This window comes from Leucoraja erinacea, chromosome 22 (assembly GCF_028641065.1).
Source record: "Leucoraja erinacea ecotype New England chromosome 22, Leri_hhj_1, whole genome shotgun sequence".
NCBI classification, from domain to species: Eukaryota; Metazoa; Chordata; class Chondrichthyes; order Rajiformes; family Rajidae; genus Leucoraja; species Leucoraja erinaceus.
This window is the reverse complement of record NC_073398.1, coordinates 16,731,065-16,754,227: the sequence shown is the minus strand read 5'-3', so window position 1 is coordinate 16,754,227 and position 23,163 is coordinate 16,731,065. Positions and strand designations below refer to the sequence as shown.

Below are 23,163 nucleotides of genomic sequence, written 5' to 3'. Positions count from 1 at the left end.
TCTGGGCCCCTTCTTATCTGATTAACCTCTTCAACTTACATAAAAAAACCTTGCAAGAGAGCTGCGAACTATTCAACTTAAGTTAAAAAAAAAAACCCTTGTCACGATGGAAGTTGTCCAAATCTCATCATGCATTACAATTGGCATTTTACAACAGGAAAGCTTAAATATGACAACAAATAAATTAATAACTAACTCTTTCACACCTGTCTGACAGGTTAAAAACACTCTTCAGGAATCAGGTGTGGATTTGTCAATGACCACTGATCGCAGAAGACTTCATCAACAGAAATACAGAGGCTACACTGCAAGATGCAAACCACCAGTTAGCCACAGAAACAGGATGGGCAGGTTACAGTTTGCCAAGAAGTACCTAAAAGAGAAACTATAGTTCTGGAACGAGGTCTTGTGGACAGATGAGACAAAGATTAACTTATATCAGAATGATGGCAAGAGCAAAGTATAGAGGAGAGAAGGAACTGCCCAAGATCCAAAGCATACCACTTCATCGGTGAAACACAGTGGTGTGGGTGTTATGGCCTGGGCATGTATGGCTGCTGAAGGTACTGGCCCACTTATCTTCATTGATGATACAACTGCTGATGGTAGTAGCATAATGAATTCTGAAGTGTATAGACAAATCCTATCTGCTCAAGTTCAAACAAATGCCTCAAAACTCATTGACCGGCGGTTCATTCTGCAGCAAGACAATGATCCCAAACATACTGCTAAAGCAACAAAGGAGTTTTTCAAAGCTAAAATATGGTAAATTCTTGAGTGGCCATCAATCACCCGATCTGAACCCAATTGAATATGCCTTTTTAAACTGAAGCGAAAACTGAAGTGGACTAGCCCCTAAAACAAGCATAAGCTAAAGATGGCTGTAATACGGGCCTGGCAGAGCATCACCAGAGAAGACACCCAGCAACTGGTGATGTCCATGAATCACAGACTTCAAGCAGTCGTTGCATGCAAAGAATATGCAACAAAATACTAAACATGACTACTTTCATTTACATGACATTGCTGTGTCCCAAACATTATGGTGCCCTGAAATGGGGGGACTATGTATAAACGCTGCTGTAATTTCTCCATGGTGAAACCAAAATGTATAAAAATGGCCTTTATTAAAATCTGACAATGTGCACTTTAACCACATGTGATTTTTACTATTACAGATCTCAAATTGTGGAGTACAGAGGCAAATAAATAAATAATGGGAAAATACAATTTTCTCCTCATTTCTGCAAGTTTTTATTATTCTGCCTCCAGTAATGAGAAGCCAAGTGTGGATTGATAATGAGGTCTGGCTTAGTGCATATTTTTCTTTCCCCCAGGATCCCCCAGGATCTTAAGGGGTTGGACAGGCTAGATGCAGGAAGATTGTTCCCGATGTTGGGGAAGTCCAGGACAAGGGGTCACAGCTTAAGGATAAGGGGGAAATCCTCTAAAACCGAGATGAGGAGAACTTTTTTCACACAGAGAGTGGTGAATCTCCGGAACTCTCTGCCACAGAGGGTAGTTGAGGCCAGTTCATTGGCTATATTTAAGAGGGAGTTAGATGTGGCCCTTGTGGCCAAGGGGATCAGAGGGTATGGAGAGAAGGCAGGTACGGGATACTGAGTTGGATGATCAGCCATGATCATATTAAATGGCAGTGCAGGCTCGAAGGGCCGAATGGCCTACTCCTGCATCTAATTTCTATGTTTCTATGATCCATGATTTCATGTTGCATGCTGCATAACTTTGCTAATTGAAGATACTGCCCTTACCTCCTCAAAATGGGGGGACCGATTGAGAAGTAAGGACACCACAAAGTGGTGGCAGCATTGAGCAGCCTCTACCACCAGCAATCTTCACTGCCCTGGCTCCCAGAAAGAAAATGACCAAGCAGTTTAGTTTAGTGTACCGAGGGACTGTACAAAGTTTGTGTTGGGTGCTCTGCAGTCTGCAGATAGACAATACATGATTACAATCGACCCATTTACAGTGTATAGATACATGATAAGGGAATAACCTTTAGTGCAAAGTAAAACTAGCAAAGTCCGATGAAGGATAGTCCGAGGGTCACCAATGGAGTAGATAGTACAACATAGTTGAGCACTGCACTCTGGTGGTGGTAGGATGATTCAGTTTCCTGGTAACAGCTGGAAAGAAACTGTCCCTGAATCTGGAGTCGTGCGTTTTCCTACATTTCACCTCTCATTTCACCTCTATCAGCCCTCCCACTGCATCACCCAACAACTCCCTCAATCCTCATTATCCTTTCTAGCACCATTCAATCTCTTTCTTATCTTGCCATCAACTGTTCATCTTGGTCATGGATTTGGTGCAATTTAACAAAGAGTTTTGAGTGCGGCTGATAGGCCTGCAATGTATATCTGCTCTCTCTGGTGGATGAAAGAAACTAAGGCCCTGTATTGAAAAGATCATGAGAATTAACCAGGTATCCCGCTACCCTCGATCCCTGGCCAACGCTGCAGAAAACAAATACTTGGCCATCAACACACTGCTGAATGTGGGACATAAATTGTCTACTGTGGTTCCTATGGGACAACAGTTTCAAAAGTACTTCACCGATCGTTAAGTCCAGTGTTCCAATAAGTGTAGGAGGTACAGTACGGCAGGACACATTAAATCATCACAGGGTGGAACCTGAGCAGCCCTGGATCAGGGGACATTTTGCATTCATATCTAGAACTCTGCAGAAGCAAGACACCAGAAAATATGTAATTCCTTGAAAAACACTGAGCCAAGTTGGAAGGTGGCATGCTTTCGAGTATTCCCAGTATATTAGTTATTTTTATTAAATTCCAGAGACTCTTACCCAGTTCAGAAAGGCCAATCTTCAAGACAGCATTAATGTATCCTAAACTTTTCATGAATAAATAGGAACTTGGAGCATTAGTGAATGGCCTTCCTGAATCACTGCTCTGGGAACAACACTTTAGAAGACACATATTACATCCATAGAGCCAGCGGGAGGAAAATAAACCTCGGCAAATATTGGAATTTCGGTCTGAAGAAAGGTCCTGACCTGAAACGTCACTTATCCAAGTACTCTAGAGATGCAGTCTGACCCACTGAGTTATTCCAGCACTTTGTGTCCTTTTGGGATTTTAAGCTTTGGTGATGAGATGAGATGAGAGGAACTGTGGTATTCATTCTGGTTTGCTTGCTATCTTTATTTAAAAAAATAGTGAGGATGGAGCCCAATTGCCACATCAAGATTAAACATTACCTTATTCTCCACAGGTTTTCTGGGCAGCTCCAAGTCAGGATCAGGTCAACCATCTGCCTCAGATAGAGTTAGTATTTTACATGCCAGGAAAAGGAAGTAGCTGGAAACTGAAAGGGTTTTTTCCTAGAAACATCATTAGAAACATTCATTAAAATTTCCTTAAAAAAAAATGAAGATGATCGTATTTCACTTACCGTACATTTACCAGCACGGCTAATGCATCAGAGAGCAGGAGATTGGTGGAGACCCGAGTCTTTCATCATCATATAACTAAGAGCAGCTACTCATAGCACTGCAGACTTCTTTCACACCAAAAATATCCAGCACCATGCAGCCTTTTAGTCATTTACATTTTTCTAGCACAGAATGCAACATCACATTGAACTTGCCAACATAGATATGCCCCATCTACACCAGCCCTCCCTGCCTGCATTTGGCCAATATCCTTCTAATACTATCCTATCCATATACCTGTCCAAATGTCTTTTAAACGTTGTGATAGTACCTGGCTCTCTTCAGGCAGCTTGTTCCCTATACCCACCACCCTTTGTGTAAAACAGTTGCCCCTGAGGTTCCGATTAAATCTTTCTGCTTAGATCAGAATTATATCTTTTTAACATTGTATGCTTATGACTAATTTCTACGAATGACATACGGTTATGGGGAGAAGGCAGAAGAATGGGATGTAGATCTGTTTTACCGAATACTAACACACACATGCTACACACCACTCAGATATATAATCCAGTCAGGGTTTTACCATACAGTCACCATATATTACTATCCTAGCCGTACCTCGGTGACTGCCAATCACCCCCCCCCGGACACTTATTATTTTTTTTTTTAATTCAAATCGTTTGCTATGTCGCTCTTCAAGGGAGATGCTAAATGCATTTCGTTGTCTCTGTACTGTACACTGACAATGACAATTAAAATTGAATCTGAATCTGAATCTGAATCTGAATCTCCTCTCGCCTTAAACCTATGTCCTGTTTCTTGATTCACTTATTCTGGGTAAAATACTCTGTGCATTTACCTTATCTATTCCTCTTTTTAATGTTATATATACAGCTCTATAAGATTACCCCTCATCCTCTTGCAAGGAATAAAATCCTAGCCTGCCCTCAAGTCCTGGTAACATCCTAGTAAATCTTCTCTGCACCCTTACCAGCTTGACATCTTTCCTATAGCAAGGTGACCAAAACTGAAGACAGTACTCCAAGTGTGGCCTCACCAAAGTCGTGTACAACTGTTACATCCTGTGTTATAAGTAAATTATGTAAAAATAAGATATGTCTGCACCTTCTTCAACACTTCTATAATGTAGTTCAGTTACTGCACTGTTAATTCTCATTAAATGCCATGCAATAGCTATCACAGTGGGAAAGTGTTTGCAGTCTAATCCTGGTTTAGTCATCACTAACATAATGCTGGAAGTTGATTCCTGCAAAGCCAACCACAAAGAACGATAATTTTCAGTTGCTACCACCTAGTGATCTGTTCAGCATTCAAAAGAAAATTATTACATTTTCATCAGCAACTAAGTTTAAGATTAATTTTATGTCCAATTAATTTAAGAGAGCATACAGCATGGGTAAATGAGACTCTGGGCCATGTAAGGCCGCAGACAGGTCTGAAGTGGATGTAGTTTGTGCTATCTACTGAATCATCACAAGATCTCCCAACTGAATCAGCAATGTCCACCATATTGAACACCAACACCTTTTACAGGTTTTCCCTTACAGCACATGACCTAGTAAAATTACACCATTCTTCCATCATCACTGTCTAAATCCTCAAACTCTCTTCCCAAAAATAGTATGGGACTACCTTCTATGAAGTACTGCAGCGCTTCAAGATAGCTGCTCACTGCTATCTTCTCAAGGGCAATTAGCGATGTGAAATAAACGCTAACCATGCCAGTAATACCCAACTCTCAAGTAAAAAAAGTATGTACTGACATACAAGCACATGCATGCATCTATGCTTAGATCAGAATTATATCTTTTTAACATTGTATGCTTATGACTAATTTCTACGAATGACATACGGTTATGGGGAGAAGGCAGAAGAATGGGATGTAGATCTGTTTTACCGAATACTAACACACACATGCTACACACCACTCAGATATATAATCCAGTCAGGGTTTTACCATACAGTCACCATATATTACTAACAACTCCAGACACTAGTGGTTAGTCGGGATGTAGTCACACTGGTGACAACTTGTGGTGTAACTTTATTATATGCTAATAAACTTGTTGGATTGCTACTTGGAGTATTTGTTAATACATGGGGTTGAGAGAGAAAGATAAATCAGTCATGATTGAATGGTGGAATAGACATGATGGGCCGTGTGACCTAATTCTGCTCCTATAACATATCATGTACACTGTAAATGGATCAATTGTAATCATGTATTGTCTTTCTGCTCACTGGTTAGCATGCAACAAAAAACTTTAACTATACCTCGGTGCACGTGACAATAAACTAAACTAACTTACGAATTTATGAACATTGTGCTTCCTATTGTGAGCATTCTTGTGAACAAGGAAGAGAGATCTGGAGTTGATGATGCTGAAAGTGACGGGGCAAAGAGTGATCAAAGAACAAACTTCTCAATGGAGGCATAGCGTACAAGAGCAGGGAAGTCAAAATGAACCTTCATAAAGCATTGGTTCTGACTCAGAGTTTTCACGCTCAATTCACGTGATTTTGGAAACATCTAAAGGCTTTACAGACAGTGCAAAGATGATTCCAGGAAAATGTGACTTTAGATCTGTGGATTGATTGGAGACTCAGGGATTATTCTTTTTTGTTTGCAATTGAAAGGTTGCAAGGGATCTGACAGCGGCATTGAAAAGCCATGAAGAGTGTAGACAGAGCAGATAGTGGGAAATGGTTTCATTCATGAACCAGGGGGCACAGGGATGAATTGGCACACTGACAATGGGTGTAGGAGAAACAAGATGAGTCAGAATATATTGGAAGTTGGTTCAACCGCCATATTTAAATGTGAACAGGATTAGTGATTTGTAGCCGTGAGTAGAGGGTGGGTGGGCTAGCTGAATTGCTTTAACACAAACCTGATGTGCTGGAGCCAGATGGCAAATAACAAACTTTCTTCCTGAAGTCTGAAGGGTTACCCTAAATGTCACCTATCCATGTTCTCCAGAGATGCTGCCTGAGCTCCTGAGTAACTCCAGCACATTGTGTCTTCTTTTGTAAAACAGCATCTGCATTGCTTGTTTCTATATTTTATTGCTCCACTGCAAAATCTCTTCCAAGTATGCCGCCTGCGAGTCTGAAGAAGGGTCCTGACCTGAAACATCACCTATCCACGTTCCCCATCGATCCTGCCCAATCCGCTGAGTTACTCCAGTACTTTGTGTTAACTTTCTTCCATGTTGTAAACATTCTGAAATTCTCAGTACTGAGTATAGGAGCAAAAATGACTGCCACAAACGTGAGTAAGCTCGTTGGTGCGGGAGTAGGCCATTCGGCCCTTCGAGCCAGCACTGCCATTCACTGTGATCATCCACAATCAGTACGATCCCATTCCTGACTTCTCCCCATATCCCTTGACTCCGCCATCTTTAAGAGATCTATCTAACTCTCTCTTGAAAGCATCCAGAGAATTGGCCTCCACTGTCTTCTGACGCAAAGAATTCCACAGAGGCCATGCCAACGTGACAAGGCGTTCACAATGCCATGGATTTGCCCAATGGACATTATGCTGTAGGTGGCCCCAGCCAATAATTGGTACAGGCAAACCACAAGCAATTTGTTTTTTAAATGGCTGCAATCAGTAAACACAGTTCCAGGGTATCATTGAAAACTAACATGAGCGGCACAGTGGTGCATAGTAAAGTTGCTGCCTTATATTGCCAGAGACCCTGGTTAAATTCTGACTACAGGTGCTGTCTGTATGAAGTTTGTACATTCGCCCTGTGGCCGTGTGGGTTTTCTCCAGGTGCTCCAGTTTCCTCCCACGTTCCAACGATGTGCAGGTTTGTTGGTTAATTGGCTTATGTAAATTGTCCCTAGGGTCGAGGATAGAAACGTGTATGTGTGATTGTGGTTGGCACAGACTTGGTGGGCTGAAGGGCCTGTTTCCACACGGTACCTCTAAAGTAAACTCTAACCACCAGCTATGGAAAAGTAAGGCTCTTTCCCTTTTAATTAAAAAAAAAAACAAGATAAGCTTGTAGATTTCACGCACAAGATCTGATTTGTCTGTCTGTCAATCAGCAACCTCACCAATTTCCTAATGGTCGCTAACTGACTCAGAAATAATTGCCAGCGTGATTTAAAGTGTGCCAAACAGCTTTAATACACGTCGCCATAAAACAAAAATGTGTCCAATTTCTAGGCAATAGTGATTTGTTCTTGAATTGGGAATCTTTATTGGTTATGCTCACCCCTTGGGGATAAAAGCAATCTTAACACAATGTTCCAAGAAACCTATTAAATATTTCCTTAAAAGCAATTTTGATCAAGATAAAAATAAAGCAGAATTTGCCCTTCAAATAAGTTGTGCTTACCCAGTAATTCAGATATACTGGACTATTGTTAGAAACATAGAAACTAGGTGCAGGAGTAGGCCAATCGGCCCTTCGAGTCTGCACCACCATTCAATATGATCATGGCTGATCATCCAACTCAGTATCATGTACCTGCAGTCTCTCCATACCCCCTGATCCCCTTAGCCACAAGGGCCACATCTAACTTCCTCTTAAATATAGCTTGAATTGTTATTCATGAACTCCAAAATGTGATCTTCCAAGATCTTCAAAAACATTTTAGCAGCAAGCAAAATCTCATGATTGCCTTCAAGAACAATATATTAATTTATATTAGACATTTCACTACAAGGTATCAGATACAAAGGATGGATTGCTGGAGGAACTCAACAGAGCAGGCAGCATCTGTGGGGAGAAATGCACAGACTCCACAGGCTCACTGACTTCTTGCAGTAGTTTGTTTTTTGCTCATGATTCCAGCAGCTGCACTCTCTTGCACCTTCATCCACTGGCAGATTGGTTGAATATAGCTATTTCCTTCACTTCTTTTAAAATCAGCTTATAATCTTAACTGTATTAACCAAATTGGCATTTTTGTTTCCCCAGCACAAAATAATAAAACTTTTGCATCAGTTTTACCTTGCATAAACTGAGAATGTGCTCAAGATAACTTAATTAACTCCTGAACCAAACAATAGCCATTGATGATGGAGAAGTTCAAATAGCACAAGAGAACTCAGAAACATCATAATGATGGATATTGGACAGAAATTGCTGCAACTAAGTACACCACATTAAAATATAGAAATTTAGAGACTTTTTATACAGTCAATATGTTGAAAACTGTGAGGAAATTAAGCTTCAGGCTCATCTAATTTGGTACACATCTAGTTTAAAGATTTAAAGTTACAAAAAAAAATGTTTTTGCAGATTTTGTTGATAACAAATTAACTGATATTAGGTGAAGCCACTGTCTTCAAACAGAACTGTTTTTTTTAATCTTTAGTTTATTTTAGGTACAGATCATATTTCTATTTACAATAATGTAAGTAACATACACATAAATAGGCTCTGCACTGCACATTTTTAATTAGATTTCAAATGTTCCACTGTGATAGCCAAGAGTCTATTGGGAACTATTTTCATTGAGCTCTCTTTGAAATGGACTTGGAGAAGGAATGGAAAAAACAAAATAATGGGGGAAAACAAATGGTCCAACAATGTTGTTGGATTACTATTCCTGGATAGATATGTGACAGTCACAGACATTAAGTGTTATCAAGGATTCTTTGGTATATTAGAGTACAGTAGATTAACTAGGATGGACTACATTTGGAAAAATAAAGAATTTGAAACACTATTTTCAATCTTAAATCAATCTCCATTTTAAAAAGTTTATAATTGATCACAATACAATATTCCATTTGAGAAGAAATACTTTCAGTATTCAGTAATAGAGACTTTAATAGAGGGAGCATAAATAGTTCACCCACGGGTACATTTCATTCGATGTCAGGCACTATTTCAACTTCTGTAAACAGTTATAAGGAATCAATAGTGATTTTATAATCATGTTGTGGTTGTTGAGTCAACTTATTTGAATTTGGTTATGTAGATGTTTCAAATTTTGAAATGGAAGTCCTTCCCATATATTCAAAAAGTAACCCCGAAGAGTTTGCCAATTGCCAACAGCTCGTGGTGCAATTATGTTTGCTACGGTTTGTGTTCTGGAGAAAGATCAACTGAACACAATGTTGCAAAGCAGTTCAGAGATTAAAAATTAAGCAGAGACAGATAAAAATATAACCAATCGTCATAAGAAAACCTGGAAAGCCTCAGTTATCAAGTGCTCAAAATAACCTATTATTAAGCAATGAATCCATCCCTTCACCATCACTTTACCCATATGTACAGAGGCAAATTGCTTAATCTGTGCCTGTAATTTGGTGTAATTATTGTGACAAATATATATTACATTAATTTATGCTTTTTGTTTCCAAATGAACAAAAGAACTCAACTTCTGCAATGAGCACAACATGCCAAGTTAATGGGGTTATTTTATAATGACAAAAAAACTTAAGTACAGATGAAAAATTAGAGCTTTCACATTTACACGTCTCTCTTCTCATTTGGTTTTTATCGTTTGTAGTGATTTGGTGCATCTGCAAATGCATATTTCAGTCTGTAAGCTTCAGCCAGAAGGATGCTGATCTCTTCATTCCCCCAGTGCATCGTGGGTAAATTCTGCAGAAGGATCAGAAGTCCCTGAAATAAACAAAAATGCAATGAATAAGAGTGATAAACTGGAACCCCCCCAACCCCCTCTTCAAACGGGAAAATTGATGATAATGCAAGTATTTTTGGAAGAAATGGAAATGGAATGAACAAGTGCCACACTCCAGTACTGCAGAATGTGGATCCAACATGAAACCAAGATATAATTAGAACAATAAATCAACTGTACTGTGAACCACATTCAGAACTGTCCATTCAGGAGTTAGTGAAAATCTCATCAGATACTTGAGAATATTGACTAGAACCTATTTTAGGAGAGGTTCAAATGATAATGCAGCTGCTGATGACACAGATTAAAATTGTTACCTTGATGTCTATATTCAATTTCCACGTCCATTATACACACACAGTAGAGTGTATTAAAAAAATAAGTACATCTAACTCACTATTTCTCCATAACTGATGTTCCTGGTCAGTTAAATTAATTAGATCATCTGACATATTAAAAAGTGACACTTCAAATTTAGCATCTAAACAAAGCCAATTATATCCATATTCTGCCAGTCTGGTCATCCTCCTCTGCTCTACAAAGAGATTGTGTCAATCATCACCTATAAGGACAGGAGCATTTATGATCAAACATTGCTCAACAAATTACTCCATGTTTTTAATGCCATCATAACGGAGAGGTATTTCTGTTCAGTGGATTGCTCTGTCTATGAACACGGCAAAAATGTCAAATTAGAAAATTGCTGTGACAAGCTACACAATCAGTAACTAAAGTACAGCTCATTGTTATGTACCCCATTTATAATACAAGTTTATTTTTCACATTATCTTGCAAATACTACACTAAGATTGGCCATTTTCCCCTGCATGCCAGACTTATTATTGAGTCCGCGCCGACCAGCGATCCCCATACACTAACACTATCCTGCACACACTAGGGACAATTTACATTTATACCAAGCCAATTAACCTACACACCTGTACGGCTTTGAGTGTGTGAGGAAACCGAAGATCACGGAGAAAACCCACGCTGTCACGGGGAGAACTTACAAACTCGATATAGACAGCATCCTCAGTCAGGAATGAACCTGGATATCTGGCGCTGTAAGGCAGCAACTTTACCGCTGCGCCATCATGTCGCCCTTAAAGCTTGATGTTTCTGATGATATTGATTCACCCTGGGGAAAGTGGCTATTTATAATGGTAGGGCAAATCATTTTGACTGAGGAACAATAATTGCCACGTTCGCTGGGGTAACTCCTCTACTCTTCAAAATCATGCCATGAGATTTATGAGGAGAGGCAGTATCTCAATTTTCAACCAAAGACACTGAGGAAATTCCCAATTCCTTTGGCAGTAATTTCCAAACCATAGATGGCACCTGAGCGAACAGTTACATTTGGGATTTAATCATTAGCTAAAAGTGCAAATTGAAAAAAATCAATATAGATGTCTGTACCCAATATAACAAACAGGCGAAACATGATAGAAATCTCTCCACAACAAAATCAAAGTAGCTTAACATCATGCGGAAAAGATCACCAACTTGGCAGCCATTCAACAAGCTACATTTTCATGCTTTCCACCAATAACACACTTCTAAAATGCATGAGAGGCGTTTTCTCAAGTTATTCAGGCAACACCTATCCGACCCTTTGCCTCTTTCACATACAACAGCAAGCACAAGGAAAGGCAATCACCCTTCAAATTACACATGGGCGCAGCTTGCTAACATATCACTGCACTTTAATCATCATATATCCCAATCCTGTTATATTCCATGTAGCAGCATTGTGAGAGCCCCTTCACCAGCTTGTCAAGGACAATTAGAGCTGGCCAAGAAATGCTCATCCTGTCACGGCTCCCTCATCCCAAAAAACTGAACAAAGCACAAGACTAAATAACTTTTAACCTCTAAAATGTTGAGAGGAACTTGGGGAAAGAAGGTAGAGATCGCGTGGTCACGTCAGCTTTCCAGGCTGGCACCGGATTTCAAATCTACTGAGTGGCATTTATAGTCAAAAATCAAAAATTTAGGCTGTGATTTTGGTAAGACAGGAAATTATGTAGTGAGGATGGAGACAGAAGGAATTGCAAATGCTGGCACCTTGAGTGAAACACAAAGTGCTGGAGTAAATCAGCAGGTCAGGATGCATCTCTGCAGAGAATTGGCACGTGACGTTTCGGGCCGGGACCCTCTTCAGAAAAATTGTAGTAGGGGATAGAAAGCTGAAAAAGAGGTGGGGGCGGGACAAAGCCTGGCATAGGATGGAGTTTTGGTGCAGGATGGAACAATGCACTATGACAGGCGTAGAAAAACAGTCTGGATGAATTATAATCAGGAGATTATTTTTAGAGTCTATATTAAACAAAGAATCTAAAGAAACCAAACAGTGGTTTTGTAATGTAAATCAATGGGACTTCAAAAGAATGATGTGATTTAAAAATTGAAAAATTTAGATGCAATTTGTATCCCATTTTAACAGAAGAGTAGTACGTTTTATTAATTCAAAATATTTACCCTCCTTTTAATTGCCAGAAGCACCGGCCCTGCGGTCTGCGGTGCTTCTGGCTGCGGCGCGGCGGGGACTTTAAATCTTCGACCGCCGGCCTGCGGCCTACACCAACCTAAAGCCGCGGTCTCCGGTGGGGAAGAGCCGACTCTGGACTTACCTGGACTTTTACCTGTCTGAACATCTGGACGCCCGCAGCAATGGCTGTAGAGGGTTGAGGTCCCGACTTGTGTGCCTTCCACCACAGTGATGAATGCTGTGGTGGATGTTTGTGTTACATTTTTATTGTGTATTGTGTGTTCTTTCTCATTGTACCGCTGCTGACAAATTCATTTCACTTGCACTTTATGTGCAGTGTGACGAATAAGACCGTATTGTATTGTATTGTATTGTATGCCATCAAATGAAAAACTTCCTCTACTCAAGATGGTAAATCCTGGTGATTTTTTCATTTGAGTGCTGTACATATTACTAACTGCTGTGATTCCTACATAACAACAGCAACTATACTTCAAGGTAATTCAGTTCACCATGAAAGGAATTTCCAATTTATTTATATTTATATTTATTTATTTATATTTATGATATATTTATATATCATATTTATATAATGTAGCCACAAACCTTTTTGTTTTCTTTGGTACCATCATCAGTCTTGAGGCAGAATTATTGCAAGAGGAAGTTAATAAGGTAACATTTCTGGTGCCCTTTAAAGCTTGAAACCTACAGTGCCCTCCATAATGTTTGGGACTATCATTATTTATTTGCCTCTGTACTCCACAATTTGAGATTTGCAACAAAAAAAAAAATCACATGTGGTTAAAGTGCACATTGTCAGATTTTAATAAAGGGTATTTTTATTCTGACAATGCACACTTTAACCACATGTGTTTTTTTTCTATTACACATCTCAAATTGTGGAGTACAGAGGTAAATAAATAAATGATGGGTCTTTGTCCCAAACATTGAGGGCACCGTAAATAAGAATTTCAGTCATCTGATGCAAGATATAACCGCACTCCGTCCTAAGCAGTGATTTACAAACAACTCCCTAGCACTAAAATTCCAATGCAGTTCGTCAGTATTTATATGTAAAAATTGGTCTAACTTGGCTTCCCTAGACTAGGACTTTATTCCTTGGTGCACAGGACGCTGAGGTGTTATCTTACAGAGGTGTATAAAATTATGAGGGGCATAGATAGGTTGAATGCATTCTTGCCCAATAGTAAGTTGGGCCGAAGGAAATGTTTCCGTGCTGTATGACTATGACTCCCTACTTTCTCAATCCTGGATTGATACAGATTAACAGGAAATTTACATTATTTACAAAGTATATTATGCCAATACAATTGTAATGCTAGTCTGCTCGATTTTAAACCACATAGAATGGCTCCGTAAAGATTCAGGATCTCATAAGAGCAAAAATACAAAGTACCTTCCACTTTGTGAAGTAGGGCTGCTTTCTGGTTAAATGATTGATTAATGATGTCACATTTTCACAATTAATCACTTTAATCCTGATTTAAGATGAATAATTTTCAAAAATCAAATGTTTGCGATGTTCAAATTAAAACTTATTCTTTCTTGGAAAATTTAGTTTTATTTCACAAACTAAACCTACTTTGTACTGTCATTAGGTATGAACTCATAAAACCATGAGGTGCCAATGGTCATCACTCAATAATCAGTGCAATTACGTGGCAAGGAGACAAGCAGCACCAAAACATCTTTCAGATTCAACTGAGCTAGGATGAAATGTCATGAGTGCTCTGTACAATTTTGCAAATGTGCTTGGGCTTTTCAACGTGCTTTCCTGAACAGCCATTTCCCGCTTCAATATCTTCCAAAGTGCCTTGTGGGTTTCAATGTGACTCTGTGGCTTCGGCTGCTTGACATTGTTTCCCGAGAAAATGGCACTGATCGCTTCTGATTTACTTTGCCTCGCAGTGGGCTCAGCTTGATCATTATCTTCTTCACCATTCTCATCAAATAACCCATCGCCTTTGGTTGAGAACAGTCGCATGTAAACTTCCACAATTTTAGCAATTTCATTTGATGGTGGGAGTGCAAGTCGGGAGTTCCAGGCAGAGTCAAAATCCATTGCATCAATCAAAATTTCCTGAGGAGTCCTCAAATGTCTGAGTTTCTTCTCTGTTCAATGCTAGCACGAACAGTTTCACACAGTTTGCCTCCGATATCACCAGATTGCTCAGCATGAAATCCAATATTTTGGCAGCTTTGACTGAGTTGCAATCACATCATTCAAGGGCGAGGACACCCATTTTAATCAAATCCAAATATTCAGCTAACTCGGATGCCGGCTGCAATTCAATTTCAGACTGGATATGATGGCTGGATGAAAGCTCACTAAGCACTGTTGGTATAACATCTTTCAGTTCCAAAAACCGCCTCATCATAGCCAGCATTGAATTCCAACGTGTTTTGCAGTCAAGGATCAATGCCATCTCATTTCCTTTTTCACGTTTGACTAGATTTTGCAGTAAATCATTTCTCACAGGTGCTTTACAGAAAAACGTTGCAATTTTGGGGTTTTTTCAAATCAATTCAGCAATGTTGTCTGCAAGTTGAACATCAACATCCACGGATTGATTTTCAACCCACTCACCAATGGAGTCATCATCGCCTTTGTCCGCATCATCAGACTCCTCAATCTATCGTTCTTCATAGATGTAATCCCCTTCATTTTTATCTTCATCGCCATCAGCAGACATGTTACATGACCGCTTGTACATTGCATCAACCATGGCTAAGTGAATGCCATGAGTGGCAAAAATGCTGGAAAATGCCAGATTTTTAACCAAGATGCTTCATGACACCGGCTCCAACTGTGGTCATCCCGACAACATGTTTCTTAAAATTCATGTCAAAAGTTTCAAGTTTATCAATGATCAGTTCTCGGCCTTTTCCGGCAGGCGTTGAACCATTGATTCGTGCTCTCCAACCATTTGTTATGTCGACATTTTGGCAAAGTTTAAAACGGAATTCTGTCTAAAGCTGTCAAGCTTGCAATAACAAATCAAATGTTTCTGTTGATTTCTTCTTTAAAGGCGAATGAATTGTTCCCCGATTTGTGCAGGATGGAATACCACCTGACTTGTTTAAAGACACTGGGTTAAATTTGAAGTCATGTTTTGTGTTCCAAATAACATTTGAATAACAATGGGGATGGCTGATATTAGAAAGTTGTTTCACAATGCTTGCACTTCAATAAATTCATATTGTTTCAGTTCACGAGAAAGTTGCGCCAAATGTCCGACTGCTTCCCCTGAAATTCAATCCATTTATTCCGACATTTTGCTATTCAAAATTTTCTGAACACATTTAATTGATTTTGTTTACATTTTTGATTAGCTTTACTGGATACACTGGCTGAAAAGTTACCAAACATTTATGTACGACACAAGGAATTCTCATACCATCCTATTCTAGTACCAACTTTAAAGAGGGAGTTTAGAAATGTAATCACTTTAATTGATTAATCGTGATTAATCATGAGAGATTAATCATTAATTACTTTTTTTTTAAAACTGACTCAACAGAGCAGCATCAGTGCGAAGGGACCAACTTGTAGTAATGAAATGTCACATTTCAGCATTTTGATCTTGACGAAAGGTTAGCCAAAGAAAGTAATATTTTAGAAATCAGGATGGATAATAAAATATACAAGGTAACAATTAGCTACATATTCTTGGTCTTTTGAATAGAATAAAAATAAAATTAGAAGCAATCATTCAATAGTTAAAAGTATAGCGTGGGTTAACATACATACGGTATTACAGTAATTCAACATCCAATGATAGTGAAGCTACAGCATTAACTTCAGAAATTGATTTGCAAAGAGTCGTAAAACACAAGATACATAACATTAAAGTGACGAGTGGAAAGGATTGGGGAAGTGCAAAGATTGGGGGGGGGGGGGGGGGGGGGGGGGGGGAGAGGGGAGTCAGTCAACCCCACTACAGAAATGGGAGATTTACAGTTATACAGTTTTATAGCCACATGGGAGAAAGGATCTCCTGTGGCGTTCTGTCCTGCATCTTGGTGGAGCCAGTCTGTTGCTGAAGGTGCTCCTCAGGTTGACCAGTGTGTCATGGAGGGGTGAGCTGTATTGTCCAAGATGCTTGAGGAGCATCCTACTCTCCAAACCCACCTCTCATGAATCCTCCTAGGACAGAGGCAGCCTTCCTGATGAGCTTGTTAATCATGCTGGCATCCATGACTTTCACCCTGCTGCCCCAGCACACGACAGCGAAGAAGATGGCACTGGCTACCACCGATTGGTGGAACATCTACAGCATAATGTGACTCTCAATGTATTTTATATATTGCAGCTTAAATTCAGGATGCACAGATATCTGCATCCTCTAAATGTGCTAGCTAAACTAAATGGTCAAATAATTAATTGCAGAGTCAAATTGGCATCAAAATGAACAGGGCCAGGATGAAGATTAATACTTCAGTGAGGAGGATCCATGGAAAGATGTGGCTGGTTAACAAGTCAGTTAATGAAGCTCAAGGTCAAGTGCGACTTCCTATTGCACAACGACTACCACACTGTCCAGCCAGACTCAAGCTTTGCTCCAATGCTAAGACTATTCAAGTTAACTAAAAACCAAGCTGTCCCCCACAGACAGCTTCTTTGTCAATTCCTCAGATTGAGGGCAATCTGCTAACCTCTATTTTTTGGCTTCTGAAGAGACCAATGTGGGAGCTACAAACTCTTCACAGGTAGGGTAAATGGTGCTTCTTCAGATGAACAGATGGGTAGTTTGTGAGTTGGATATTCTTTCTGCTATTTACATCACACTTCTGAGTGTCAATGTTCTGTTTCAATACTAATTATCTGTGCCATTCCAAATGCTACTTCTCCACTTGAACCAATTCACATGCCCAGGAGTAGGTAGGAATGTTGTGCTCTTTCCAATGTGGCTTTGAGCACATCATTGAAACTTTCCTTCTGCCTGCCAGGTATTCTTTTCACAAGGCAGCATAAGCCACGGGCGGCACAGAGGTAGTTCCTGCCTTACAATGCTTGTAGCGCTGGGGACCCGGGTTCAATCCCGACTATGGGTGCTGTCTGTGCAGAGTTTGTACCTTCTCCCCGTGGGCTTTTTCCGAGATCTTCGGTTTCCTCACACACTCCAAAGACGTACAGGTTTGTAGGTTAATTGGCTTAGTATACATGTAAATAATCTTTGTCTGCAGATGTTGACTACAAGGTCCATCCTTCCTCATGCTTTGGTGAACAAGTGAATGATAGCTTGAAGCTCAACCTTCAAGCATGTGCAAACTGAGTCTGTATTCTATACCTTGACTTCAGTTTACCTTGATTGTGGAGTACACTAAAAATTCTGTACATTAGCTGCACTCCCACAGCATGTTGCGCTGGAGTTGACCTCAATATTGCAGTGATAAACACACACATATGTAAATACAAGCACATGGATGACTACATGCATCAAGTGTGCAGAAAAGCATGCATAATCCACACATCCACATGGTCTCCCTATTCTATTATCAATGTCACCAAATGAACTCAAACAAATACAATGATTTTTGAATGAAGTTACTCATTAAAGACAAAGTGTTCTGCTGCAAAATGGGACACAAATAGGCTATCTACACAGGATTGCATAATAATGTATTTTTAGGGAGGGAATTTGTAACTAATATTCTATCCTAATGCAATAAAATCCTAGGATAATGTATTAACTCTGATTCACTGCTGCATCTAGTTGAAGCTGGCGTCATGAATTTAATATTTAATTACTACTTAGAAGTTTCAAGATAGCAGCAAATCATCACTTTGGAGAGCTTAGACACAGTGCAAGTAACAGTGGATCCCATTAAAACCCACCGTTAATATTGATGCAGTGCAAAGATGAGTTTCAATATTTTGTGCGGGGGCTGAATGAAGCAAAATGAGTGAATGATGAACCATGGTGTCTAATTGCAATCAGAGGATAATAGAGCAACTAATTCACTAGATATGGCTCCTGCCCAATTTTCCTGGATACAGTTTTTCTTTCAAATGAATGCATTTGCAGGACCATTATTATATTTGCCTCTAGAATTAGATGTCACAATATAAAATTAGATTCTAAACTAGGTACCACAGAAACTGGTTATAACTAAATGTTACAATCACTAGAGCTAAATGCAAGAATATTTTTCTGCAAAATTAAAGCTATAAGTTGGGGGCCATGCATTTGATAGCAGGGGAAGCATTTATCCTTTTTTAACATGATCCATTGGAATTCAGTGAAATAGAAGTTCCACACAACCAACCAATTCAGCTTGTTCAGATTACGTTGGGAACAAACTATTTACACATTGCTATTTCCCCATGTCCAAGCTGAAGCAACAAACAGAAGCTGCAAATCATTAGGGCTCACAGAGATTCAGTGATATCCTATGATGATGAAATGTTTTCAATTGAGAAAAGGTAGCACCCAAAAATGCTGAGATACTGGGACAGATTATGTATGGTGAAACCCAAATTGAGCAAGAAATTGTATCCAGAAGATATTTCACTGCATTGACTTGTATACCACATATTTTCCATCTCTAATGAAACTGAAGCTTAGCATTTATTTTCAACACAATTTAAACCAACTCCAAATTCCAATACTCACACAGATAATTAACATGAACAAACTATTTGCCCGTAAAAATCTCCTCTCAAATTACCACAAGTTTGGTTTGTTTAATTAAATGAGATTTTAATATCATGCCTAAATCATAAGCTACTGCTGAAAAAACTCTGCATCCCTAATTATTTTAAGGGACAGAATGTCGTTGCCTCAATTATTTTTATTTCACTGCTTATTAACTCAAAACAAGTTGATATTTCCTATTGTTTCCTATACCCATGTACATGTTTATTTTTGATGAACTATGTAAAATCTCACTGTAAATGTATTTTATTTGTTTGCTTGTCATTTGAGAGTATCCTTCCATCCCATGCAACCACCGCATGTACCATGTTTGATGAGATCACTGTTGCCTGACAGCTACGGACACTAGGATAGGGACAAAACACTCCAGAGAGATCCCTTTGGCCTTAGTAGGCAGCTTTCTCCAAGGTCAATGGCAATAATAGTTATCATGCTACTTGTGGAAAATCCAGGACCTGTGTAACTGTGTTAGTGCTTTATCAACACGCAATAGATAACGGCTAATCTGACCTCTCAGTAAAAGGTTCAAACTAACGGATCCAATTTGATTATGTACTATTGCACACGAACATCCTCGTTATTAACTTGAACTAATATATGGATGATTCTGAAAAGCATTCCAAGATAAAACCTCGATTTATGGATTTTAAACAAAAAAGCACATTGTGACAAAATTAATCACACAGCAACAGCTTTAAATATATTTCTAGTAATCCTCTATTTGAAGTACTGTACTGTGCAATTTATTCAAACTCATTTGTATGTTTTGGTTGGACCCCTGACTGTGGAACTGTCAATTAGTCCATATTTGTGCTTAAATTATTCCCTGAACCAATATTCTTTCTGACATCATCCATCATTTTAATTTTATAAATAGAACAACATCACTGCGACCAATGGACTTTTAAATGGGTAAAGCTACTTTACATTTCCAGAGACTGACAATGTTTTTTGACAAACTGCATGGAGAACTTTAACATATATTCCTTTGAGTGCGGAACCTGCTGAGATCTTTTTGAAACTTGCACAAAATAGTCTATTTTCTATTTGGAAAAAGCAGTCATCCAAGTTCTTGGCCTAATACAACAAAACTCCACAAGGCAGCTGGGATTTTAATTGGTGTCAATAAACCTGCATTTGTATGGTGTCTTCAGCAAATAACCAGGCTGTACTTCCTATACTTTATAGAATAGGAGCAGCAAGATTGAAATAAGTATAATCAAACAAGATTGAGTATACTACAGCAAAGCAGGCAAAGGATGCAACATTGTGTACACAGCCCCATTGGTTGACATGGTTGACATTAGGCACTGGTGTAAAATTATTTTCTCCTTTGTTAGAAGAATGAAAGATAAATAAGCACAATGAACAACCTTAATGTCATCTCAAAGCACTTCAGAGAAGGCCATTGATTATTGTGTAGGCAACATCCAATATCCAAGAAAATCTTACGAAGGGTCATCAATTACTTTGAAGATAATTCCAACTGTGTGAAAAGTAGTGCCCATATTTTTTTTGCCTTTTTGGATAGCTGCGGGCAAACTTTTATCTCTCCAGCAGCTACATTTAATATTCCCGGTGAATGAGGGGATCACATGCATTGGAGTCCCTCAACAATGCAATATAATACAAAACCCAGGCCTCTTTTCAATCCCCGATTAAACTTGATCAGATTGTTTTTTAGAATATACAGGATTTTATAAATTTACCCAAAATTATATCAAACTCCTTTAGGAAATTATGAATTAAATTTGGAAGATATGTCATTAAAATAACGCCAAAGCTGGTGATCACAGTAAGAGCTATGTTAAGCAACAGTTTATCCTTGGGTTACACAAAAAAGCTGGAGAAACTCAGCGGGTGCAGCAGCATCTATGGAGCGAAGGAAATAGGCAACGTTTCGGGCCGAAACCCTTCTTCAGACTTCAGACAAGTTTATCCTTGGGTTTGTTATTGTACAATAATCAGTCTTGAATAACTTGCATCTCAAGTTTGTGAAAAAAACCTTCAACATCTCAATATTAAAAAAAAAAGTTTGTCATACAATGCAACTTTGAGTTCCAAAGCTATAGTCAAACATCTAGTTGTAGTGATTATGTTCATTTCAACAAACAGCTGTCAAAATAACTTGTCGACTTTCTTTATGTTAAATACAGTATTAATTACAGAACATCTCAAAGTATGCAAGACCCTTAATTGATAGTTATAGCTAAATGAAATGAAACATCAACATTGCTTCCTTACTTTGCAGAAGTATTGCTAGCATGGCCAAAGTATAAATATCAGTATTAAAACATTTAGATGCTAGTTGTTAATCTGATTTTGTGCAGTTACAAATTTAATATTTAGCCATAAAAATGTAACATAGTAACATTCTCCAAGATGCTTCAGAGGAGAATTATGTAACAAAATGTAACAGTAAGCCAAATAACAGTTTATGGCAGATGGCTTATGGAACGTCTGAGAGTAGGAAAGGGAATTGGGGAAAATCACAGAGGCAATTTAGCCAAATGGGCCAGGGGAGGGATGAAAGCTGCAGAAGAGGTAGACCAGATTGCCTTAATTTCACTAGTTCCTTGGAGCCAGGGTGGAAAAAGGAAAGGGACCTCCAAGACAACAGTTTGCAGTAGAGAAGCCACCTGGCATTCTCAGTATTGGAGAATGATTCCAGATTAAGACGTGCTTTGGCAAATGAGAAGAGGAATCATAAGTGTTAGATCTGGTGCTAAATGGTTAAAACAGCCGTACACCATGTCATTTTAAGTCTGCATCTCCATTCATCAAGGATCAGGCTGTCCCAGGGCAACAGCCTTGGTGAGACAAATTAATGGTTCTGATACGATTGGGTTGAGCTAATCAGTAACTGTTGAAATATCACTCATGGTTGACTGCTAAAGAATAACATTTCAAATTTGGAAGGTTGTTAAAAAATTACTTCCAAATCAATTGCAACAGGATGCAAGCAAGCAAGCAAAATAGATGGAGAAGCAGAAGAAGAAATTTCATTACAGATGTGTGAGACGATATATTTTGGCAGAAGAATGATGGGGAAACTAAATGGACTTTGCAAAACAGCTCTAGAGAGTGTTCAGGAACAGAGAGACCAGCGGATCATAAGCATGGGTTCTTGAAGTTGCAATTCTAATCACATTTTTAGGCAATCCATGGGATTAAAGATGATTTACTCCTACATCAGTTTGTGGTGATCAATGAGATCAGTGTGGGAGCTGCAGACTCTTCCATACTGCAGACTCTTCACTAGTCACTCATATTCCATTGGGGTGGCTTACAAACTAACAGTATGATAATTGAATTCTCCAATTTCAATGCCAGTCTCACAGACAGTATTGGTCCATTGCAATTTGCCTACTGCCACAATAGAAACACAACAGATGCAATCTACCCAGCCCGAGCCACATCCCTGGAATATATGGATAAAAGGACACCTATGTCACCTACACCAGTATCCTCTTTATTGACTATAGCTCTGCCTCCAAAATCATAATTCCAATCAAACTCCATCGCCAAACTTCTGGACCTAAGAATTATCATTCCTCTCTGTAACTGACCCTCGACTTTCAGACCCATAGACCACAGTCAGTCAGGACGGGCAATAAAATATCCTCAATGATAATTCTCAGCACCATTGCTCCAATAGCCCAAACAATATCACCTAAACAGTCACCACTGGCCAGCCAGGTTTTACTTTAACTCCATTTACGTTTGCTGATGATACCACCAACAAGGGCCAGATCTTAAACAATAACTAGATGGATTACAGGAAAGAGACAGCGAGCTTGGTAACATGGTGTCAACATAACAACCTCTCCCTCAGTGTCAGCAAAATGAAGGAGCTGCTCTCAACGTCTGGAATTGGGATGGAGTACACAACCCTGTATCAACAGTGCTGAAATGAATACTACGAGAGCTTGAAGTTCTC

At 39.1% G+C, this 23,163-nt stretch overlaps 1 protein-coding gene across 1 annotated transcript in view; it reads right to left on the bottom strand.

Moving 5' to 3' along the window:
- Positions 1 to 8,841: 8,841 nt before the first annotated feature.
- tbc1d22a (TBC1 domain family, member 22a) overlaps positions 8,842 to 23,163 on the bottom strand; it is a 170,861-nt gene continuing 156,539 nt past the window's right edge. Inside the window, 1 exon segment of the mRNA XM_055653036.1 lies at positions 8,842 to 10,033. Coding sequence (XP_055509011.1) covers positions 9,905 to 10,033 — 129 coding nt within the window. The 3' untranslated portion in view covers positions 8,842 to 9,904.